The following is a 10,025-nucleotide window of genomic DNA, read 5'->3' on the forward strand; positions in this document are numbered from 1 at the left end:
TTTTTACCCTCCACGCTGCCCTCCAATACTAAATTGGTGATCCCTTGATACCTCAGAACATGTCCTACCAACCGATCTCTTCTTCTAGTCACTATGGTCGCAGGTTCGAATCCTGCCTCAGGCATGGGTGTGTGTGATGTCCTTAGGTTAGTTAGGTTTAAGTAGTTCTAAGTTCTAGGGGACTTATGACCTAAGATGTTGAGTCCCATAGTGCTCAGAGCCATTTGATTTTTTCTTCTGGTCAAGTTGTGCCACGAACTCCTCTTCTCGCCAATCCTATTCAGTACGTCCTCATTAGTTATGTGATCTACCCATCCAATCTTCAGCATTCTTCTGTAGCACCACATTTCGAAAGCTTCTATTCTCTTCTTCTCCAAACTAGTTAGCGTCCATGTTTCACTTCCATACATGGCTACACTCCATACAAATACTTTCAGAAATGACTTCCTGACACTTAAATCTATACTCGATGTTAACAAATTTCTCTTCTTCAGAAACGCTTTCCTTGCCATTGCCAGTCTACATTTTATATCCTATCTACTTCGACAATCATCAGTTATTTTGCTCCCCAAATAGCAAAACTCCTTTACTACTTTAAGTGTCTCATTTCCTAATCTAATACCCTCAACATCACCCGACTTAATTCGACTACATACCATTATCCTCGTTTTGCTTTTGTTGATGTTCATCTTATATCCTCCCTTCAAGACACCATCCATTCCGTTCAACTGCTCTTCCAAGTCCTTTGCTGTCTCTGACAGAATTACAATGTCATCGGCAAACCTCAAAGTTTTTATTTCTTCTCCATGGATTTTAATACCTACTCCAAATTTTTCTTTTGTTTCCTTTACTGCTTGCTCAATATACAGATTGAATAACATCGGGGAGAGGCTACAACCCTGTCTTACTCCCTTCCCAACCACTGCTTCCCTTTCATGTCCCTCGACTCTTATAATTGCCATCTGGTTTCTGTACAAATTGTAAATAGCCTTTCGCTCCCTGTATTTTACCTCTGCCACCTTTAGAATTTGAAAGAGAGTATTCCAGTTAACATTGTCAAAAGCTTTCTCTAAGTCTACAAATGCTAGAAACGTTGGTTTGCCTTTCCTTAATCTTTCTTCTAAGATAAGTCGTAAGGTCAGTATTGCCTCACGTGTTCCAGTATTTCTACGGAATCCAAACTGATCTTCCCCGAGGTCGGCTTCTACTAGTTTTTCCATTCGTCTGTAAAGAATTCGCGTTAGTATTTTGCAGCCGTGGCTTATTAAACTGATAGTTCGGTAATTTCCACATCTGTCAACACGTGCTTTCTTTGGGATTGGAATTATTATATTCTTCTTGAAGTCTGAGGGTATTTCGCCTGTTTCATACATCTTGCTCACCAGATGGTAGAGTTTTGTCAGGACTGGCTCTCCCAAGGCCGCCAGTAGTTCCAATGGAATGTTGTCTACTCCGGGGGTCTTGTTTCGATTCAGGTAAAACTCTTCACGCAGTATCGTATCTCCCATTTCATCTTCATCTACATCCTCTTCCATTTCCATAATATTGTCCTCAAGTACATCGCCCTTGTATAGACCCTCTATATACTCCTTCCACCTTTCTGCAATCCCTTCTTTGCTTAGAACTGGGTTTCCATCTGAGCTCTTGATATTCATACAAGTGGTTCTCTTATCTCCAAAGGTATCTTTAATTTTCCTGTAGGCAGTATCTATCTTACCCCAAGTAAGATAAGCCTATACATCCTTACATTTGTCCTCTAGCCAACCCTGCTTGGCCATTTTGCACTTCCTGTCGATCTCATTTTTGAGACGTTTGTATTCCTTTTTGCCTGCTTCATTTACTGCATTTTTATATTTTCTCCTTTCATCAACTAAATTCAATATTTCTTCTGTTACCCAAGGATTTCTACTAGCCCTCGTCTTTTTACCTACTTGATCCTCTGCTGCCTTCACTAGTCCATCCCTCAGAGCTACCCATTCTTCTTCTACTGTATTTCTTTCCCCCATTCCTGTCAATTGTTCCCTTATGCTCTCCCTGAAACTCTGTACAACCTCTGGTTCTTTCAGTTTATCCAGGTCCCATCTCCTTAAATTCCCACCTTTTTGCAGTTTCTTCAGTTTTAATCTACAGGTCATAACCAATAGATTGTGGTCAGAGTCCACATCTGCCCCTGGAAATGTCTTACAATTTAAAACCTGGTTCCTAAATCTCTGTCTTACCATTATATAATCTATCTGATACCTTTTAGTATCTCCAGGGTTCTTCCATGTATACAACCTTCTTTCATGATTCTTAAACCAAGTGTTAGCTATGATTAAGTTGTGCTCTGTGCAAAATTCTACCAGGCGGCTTCCTCTTTCATTTCTTAGCCCCAATCCATATTCACCTACTACATTTCCTTCTCTCCCTTTTCTTACACTTGAATTCCAGTCACCCATGACTATTAAATTTTCGTCTCCCTTCACTATCTGAATAATTTCTTTTATTTCATCACACATTTCTTCAATTTCTTCGTCATCTGCAGAGCTAGTTGGCATATAAACTTGTACTACTGTAGTAGGTGTGGGCTTCGTATCTATCTTGGCCACAATAATGCGTTCACTATGCTGTTTGTAGTAGCTTACCCGCGTTCCTATTTTCCTATTCATTATTAAACCTACTCCTGCATTACCCCTATTTGACTTTGTGTTTATAACCCTGTAGATATAGTGAGATACAGTGTTTGATAATTCTGAAACAGCCCAGGTACCTCGGCACTCCCCTGCACAGAGCCAATTTACTGGAGGCAGCAGTTTTAGTGCATAACATGCAGCAATACCAGTTCTCCAGTCAATGCTATATCTGTGCTTGCCACCAGTATAAAAAGTTGTGCTGAAAATGTCCTATGTCTCATGTTTGGTACGTCCTTGCTGTCTAATTGACACCATTGACAGTCTTTGTTTCAATATTGCATATCTTACCAGTTTTCTAAGTTGTCTTTTAAATTATACAAGCAGTATAACTAAACTACAATTTCTTAGTCTTTGTTATTGTTCTCATTCAACTTGCATCCCACACAATAGCTAGTTTGTCAGACTTCTAGTGAAAACTGAATAAAATTTTTGTGCCTCTGAAAACTTTGTTTGGTAATTTTTCTAAGACTGCAACAAATTCATAACAAGCATTAAGAAACTTAATAGCATTGTTATTTTTTCCTCCTTTCAAGGTTCATTTACACTTCACAAATAAAAAGACAATATGAAATTCAATTTATCAACAGATATAGGTGGACACCTCCCCCCTCCCCCCCCCCCACCCCCATGAACCATGGACCTTGCCGCTGGTGGGGAGGCTTGTGTGCCTCAGCGATACAGATGGCCGTACCGCAGGTGCAACCACAACGGAGGGGTATCTGTTGAGAGGCCAGACAAACGTATGGTTCCTGAAGAGGGGCAGCAGCCTTTTCAGTAGTTGCAGGGGCAACAGTCTGGATGATTGACTGATCTGGCCTTGTAACAGTAACCAAAACGGCCTTGCTGTGCTGGTACTGTGAACGGCTGAAAGCAAGGGGAAACTACAGCCATAATTTTTCCTGAGGGCATGCAGCTTTACTGTATGATTAAATGATGATGGCGTCCTCTTGGGTAAAATATTCCGGAGGTAAAATAGTCCCCCATTCGGATCTCCAGGCAGGGACTACTCAAGAGGACATCGTTATCAGGAGAAAGAAAACTGGCGTTCTACGGATCGGAGCGTGGAATGTCAGATCCCTTAATCGGGCAGGTAGGTTAGAAAATTTAAAAAGGGAAATGGATAGGTTAAAGTTAGATATAGTGGGAATTACTGAAGTGTGGTGGCAGGAGGCACAAGACTTTTGGTCAGGTGAACACAGGGTTATAAATACAAAATCAAATAGGGGAAATGCAGGAGTAGGTTTAATAATGAATAGGAAAATAGGAATGCGGTTAAGCTACTACAAACAGCATAGTGAATGCATTATTGTGGCCAAGATAGATACGAAGCCCACACCTACTACAGTAGTACAAGTTTATATGCCAACTAGCTCTGCAGATGACGAAGAAATTGAAGAAATGTGTGATGAAATAAAAGAAATTATTCAGATAGTGAAGGGAGACGAAAATTTAATAGTCATGGGTGACTGGAATTCAAGTGTAGGAAAAGGGAGAGAAGGAAATGTAGTAGGTGAATATGGATTGGGGCTAAGAAATGAAAGAGGAAGCCGCCTGGTAGAATTTTGCACAGAGCACAACTTAATCATAGCTAACACTTGGTTTAAGAATCATGAAAGAAGGTTGTATACATGGAAGAACCCTGGAGATACTAAAAGGTATCAGATAGATTATATAATGGTAAGACAGAGATTTAGGAACCAGGTTTTAAATTGTAAGACATTTCCAGGGGCAGATGTGGACTCTGACCACAATCTATTGGTTATGACCTGTAGATTAAAACTGAAGAAACTGCAAAAAGATGGGAATTTAAGGAGATGGGACCTGGATAAACTGAAAGAACCAGAGGTTGTACAGAGTTTCAGGGAGAGCATAAGGGAACAATTGACAGGAATGGGGGAAAGAAATACAGTAGAAGAAGAATGGGTAGCTCTGAGGGATGGACTAGTGAAGGCAGCAGAGGATCAAGTAGGTAAAAAGACGAGGGCTAGTAGAAATCCTTGGGTAACAGAAGAAATATTGAATTTAATTGATGAAAGGCGGAAACATAAAAACGCTGTAAATGAAGCAGGCAAAAAGGAATACAAACGTCTCAAAAATGAGATTGACAGGAAGTGCAAAATGGCTAAGCAGGGATGGCTAGAGGACAAATGTAAGAATGTAGAGGCTTATCTCACTAGGGGTAAGATAGATGCTGCCTACAGGAAAATTAAAGAGACCTTTGGAGAAAAGAGAACCACTTGTATGAATATCAAGAGCTCAGATGGAAACTCAGTCCTAACCAAAGAAGGCAAAGCAGAAAGGTGGAAGGAGTATATAGAGGGTCTATACAAGGACAATCTACTTGAGGACAATATTATAGAAATGGAAGAGAATGTAGATGAAGATGAAATGGGAAATAAGATACTGCGTGAAGAGTTTGACAGAGCACTGAAAGACCTGAGCTGAAACAAGGCCCTGGGAGTAGACAACATTCCATTAGAACTACTGACGGCCTTGGGAGAGCCAGTCAAACCATCTGGTGAGCAAGATTTATGAGACAGGCGAAGTACCCTCAGACTTCAAGAAGAATATAATAATTCCAATCCCAAAGAAAGCACGTGTTGACAGATGTGAAAATTACCGAACTATCAGTTTAATAAGTCACAGCTGCAAAATACTAACGCGAATTCTTTACAGACGAATGGAAAACTGGTAGAAGCCGACCTCGGGGAAGATCAGTTTGAAATCCGTAGAAATGTTGGAACACGTGAAGCAATACTGACCTTACGACTTATCTTAGAAGAAAGATTAAGCAAAGGCAAACCTACGTTTCTAGCATTTGTAGACTTAGAGAAAGCTTTTGACAATGTTGACTGGAATACTCTCTTTCAAATTCTAAAGGTGGCTGGGGTAAAATACAGGGAGCGAAAGGCTATTTACAATTTGTACAGAAACCAGATGGTAGTTATAAGAGTCGAGGGACATGAAAGGGAAGCAGTGGTTGGGAAGGGAGTGAGACAGGGTTGTAGCCTCTGCCCTATGTTATTCAATCTGTATATTGAGCAAGCAGTAAAGGAAACAAAAGAAAAATTCGGAGTAGGTATTAAAATCCATGAGAAGAAATAAAAACTTTGAGGTTCGCCAATGACATTGTAATTCTGTCAGAGACAGCAAAGGACTTGGAAGAGCAGTTGATCGGAATGGACAGTGTCTTGAAAGGAGGATATAAGATGAACATCAACAAAAGCAAAACGAGGGTAATGGAATGTAGTCGAATTAATTCAGGTGATTCTGAGGGAATTAGATTAGGTAGTGAGACACGTAAAGTAGTAAAGGCGGTTTGCTATTTGGGGAGCAAAATAACTGATGATGGTCGAAGTAGAGAAGATATAAAATGTAGACTGGCAATGGCAAGGAAAGCGTTTCTGAAGAAGAGAAATTTGTTAACATCGAGTATAGATTTAAGTGTCAGGAAGTCATTTCTGAAAGTATTTGTATGGAGTGTAGCCATGTATGGAAGTGAAACATGGACAATAAATAGTTTGGACAGGAAGAGAATAGAAGATTTCGAAATGTGGTGCTACAGAAGAATGCTGAGGATTAGGTGGGTAGATCACATAACTAATGAGGAGGTATTGAATAGAATTGGGGAGAAGAGGAGGCTGTGGGACAACTTGATGAGAAGAAGGGACCGGTTGGTAGGACATGTTCTGAGGCATCAAGGGATCACAAATTTAGCATTGGAGGGCAGCGTGGAGGGTAAAAATCGTAGAGGGAGACCAAGAGATGAATACACTAAGCAGATTCAGAAGGATGTAGGTTGCAGTAGGTACTGGGAGATGAAGAAACTTGCACAGGATAGGGTAGCATGGAGAGCTGCATCAAACCAGTCTCAGGACTGAAGACCACCACCACAACAACAACAACAACTACTACAATAGGTGGACAAACAACTAGAAAAGCAATAACTTTAGCTGCTACAGAAACAGGTTGAACAGCAGCAGCTGCTACAATAGCAGCAGCATCAGAAGCCACTGCGCACCTGGAGCAAGCAACTACGTCAAATGCTTAAATCACCACTACTGGCAGCTAACATTAACAACATAGACATTTTGACAAAAGAGTGAGCATCAGTAGTGTGTCCAACATTGGGGGTTCTCCAACTATAGGAAAAAATGACGTTAATGTTACGAACAATGAACCACAATGATACAAAGGATAGTCAACAATGTTATTTCATCTGCTTCATGTGTTATCTTCCTCTCTTCCTCGTGAGATGCAAACATGCAAGTAGTGGTCCAAAGTTTCTTTTGAGTGTACATCTTAAACAAACAGATACAACTATGTGAATATACACACATTAAAAAAAAGTATTGCATCACCCCGGTCCCCAAAACTCCTGAAGATAGACATTGACTGTGGATGTTGTATCACAGACACAGTCCCTTTGGCTGTTCAGAGATGTCACTAAACCCACCCAAAGATGTAAACAACAATGCATGAGCAGTGCCTATTAGACGGAGGGTGTCCGACAGCCCATAATTTCCAGTCATTCCACCATGAAGGAGATACATGGCTCGTGTCGTCTGTAGTTCAACCATGCCTAGATGGTCAACACTGCGGCACGATCGCGTCCGCATTGTTACTTTGTGCCAGGAAGGGCTCTCAACAAGGGAAGTGTCCAGGCGTCTCGGAGTGAACGACAGCCATGCTGTTCGAACATGGAGGAGATATAGAGAGACGAGAACTGTCGATGACATGCTCGCTGAGGCCACCCAAGGGCTACTGCTGCTGTGGATGATCGCTACCTACGGATTTTGGTTTGGAGGAACACTGACAGCAACACCAACATGTTGAATAATGCTTTTCGTGCAGCCATAGAATGTTGTGTTTGCCATAGGATGCATGATGCGCAACTTCACTCCCGACATCCAAGCCAAGGTCCACCTTCATAACCACATCATGCAGTGCATTACAGATGAGCCTAACGACATGCCGAATGGACCACTCAGGATTGGCATCACGTTCTCTTTACCAATGAGTATCGCATATGCCTTCAGCCAGACAATCGTCAGAGACGTGTTTGGAGGCAACCTGGTCAGGCTAAACACCTTAGACACACTATCCAGTGGGTGCAGCAAGGTGGAGGTTTCCAGCTGTTCTAGGGTGGCATTATATGGGGCCGACGTATGCCGCTGGTCGTCGTGGAAGGCGCCGTAATGGCTGTACTATACATGAATGCCATCCTCCAACTGATAGTGCAATCACGTTGGCAACCATGTCGGCAACATATTGGCGAGGCATTCGTCTTCACAGACGACAATTTGTGCCCTCATCGTGCACATGTGAATGACTTCCTTCAGGATAACGACATCACTCGACTAGAGTGTCCAGCATGTCCTTCAGACATGAACCCTATCGAACATGCCTACGATAGATTGAAATGGGCTGTTTATGGACGACATGACCCACCAACCACTCTGAGGGATCTACACCGAACGCCATTGAGGAGTGGGACAATCTGGACCAACAATGCCTTGATGAACTTGTGGATAGTGTGCCACGACAAATATAGGCATGCATCAATGCAAAGGGATGTGCTACTGGGTATTAGAGGTAACGGTGTGTACAGCAATCTGTACCACCACCTCTGAAGGTCTCGCTGTATGGTGGTACAACATGCAATGTGTGGTTTTCATGAGCAATAAAAAGGGCGGAAATGATGTTTATGCTGACCTCTATTCCAATTTTCTGTACAGGTTCCGGTACTCTCGGAACTGAGGTGATGCAAAACTTTTATTGATATGTGTATAAGAAGAAATTTCATGACCTCACCAAGTATCTTTCTATTTAAGAATTATTCTAACTTTTATCTACCAACACCAAACATTTTACATTCTCTCACTCCGCCCCCGTCTATAAGACACAAAATCTCTCCATTCCAACAAACCTAGGGCTATTACGTGAATCCTTCCGCAACCTAATACGAATGGTTTGTGATTCGTGGAAAAAGATTCTTGGGCACCTAGGAACAAAGACACTTGTTTTGAAATTGTACGTTATGGTTATAAACTCTTATATCCATGTTTCAAGTCTCTGTCCTTGCACTTTTAACAATAACGAGTGCACTTGCAGAAAGGAGCTGTTCACATGTAACCTCTTTGAATATCTCCTACTGTTACGCATACAGTAATCGAATAACGATATCAGTTTAACACATGTGCAGCAAATCACTCTACTCACCAAGTGTAATGAAGTATATATTGACGAGCAGTAAACACAATTTTTGACGCTCCATTGTTGTCTATATGTGACTGGATGCTATAACCTCAAGACAAGTTTCACGTATTACTCGACACACCACTGTCATACACAGCCACTGACATTTGACAATACGACGACAAAGCCCAGGCACAAAATAAACAACACCAAAGACATTAAACGCCAAAAACGTTCTCACGTCTTTTCCATCTGTGAGCTCCATCAATGGTTTCCGTCCATAGACATGTCTGTGTTTCCTTCAAGGAGTTTAACCTCCTTGGTTTCTATGAACAACTACGGAGTGAGCGGGTCAAGGAGGTATATAAGAAGCGTCTCGCGGGCCCCGAGGAATCATGACGTCACATCATGACATGACGTCGTCTCTCCTGCTAGCTGGTAGTTTTCGAAACGCGGATATTGTTTGAACATGACATGCTAATTTATTGTGGGTGTGGGTGTACAATGGCGGGTTTTGTGATTTGTGTGCGTTAAAGCTTTTCAATCACGAAAAAAATTGACAATACTTGCTGCAAAAGCAGATGCTTGCAGAGGAGAAAGGATAGTTTATGTTCCAGATAATGGACGGTAAGTAACTTCCGTTAGTAATCTTATAATGCTCAAGAAAACTAAAGTGTATGGTAAATCTACAGAAATTTCATTCTTTGTGCCTATAGTATTCTGATGCATTATGTTACCCAGTAAAGTTTCTTTCAATGCATCTATGTGGGTTATTTGTGGTAACGGCGTATTCTCATAACAAATGGCTTCGGTATTTAAGTTGCAATCATCGTAACTTTTTCGTGATCAAAAATTGTGTAGTAACTATTCTAACGTCAGTAACCTGCACATTTGAAAACTTTTGAAGTTAAAAATTACATCGTTCATCATAGTCAGTATTTTTTACAGTAAAATAGGTATGAATTGCAGTGACTGAATCCAGATTTGTGAGTGATGTAATCTGTTTTTGTAATGGATGTTTCAGTTTCTGAAGTGAAGTGAAAATCCAAAGAAGAGAAGACAGGGAGAAGTAGCTTTTTGTCTGTTTCATGGTTTATAGGCTTACTGGGGAAACTCGCCATGTAAAAAAACGAGTAACGCATCAAGCTTGGTACC

The 10,025-nt window shown here is 41.2% G+C and overlaps 1 protein-coding gene across 1 annotated transcript in view; it reads right to left on the bottom strand.

The window, feature by feature from the left end:
- The window catches only part of LOC126235812 (uncharacterized), a 114,757-nt gene extending 105,555 nt beyond the window's left edge, over window positions 1-9,202 (bottom strand). The window contains exon 1 of the mRNA XM_049944653.1: window positions 8,895-9,202. Coding sequence (XP_049800610.1) covers window positions 8,895-8,949 — 55 coding nt within the window. The 5' untranslated portion in view covers window positions 8,950-9,202. The remainder of the gene's footprint in view (window positions 1-8,894) is intronic.
- Between the last annotated feature and the right edge of the window lie 823 nt (window positions 9,203-10,025).

Source organism: Schistocerca nitens, chromosome 2, assembly GCF_023898315.1.
Source record: "Schistocerca nitens isolate TAMUIC-IGC-003100 chromosome 2, iqSchNite1.1, whole genome shotgun sequence".
NCBI lineage: Eukaryota > Metazoa > Arthropoda > Insecta > Orthoptera > Acrididae > Schistocerca > Schistocerca nitens.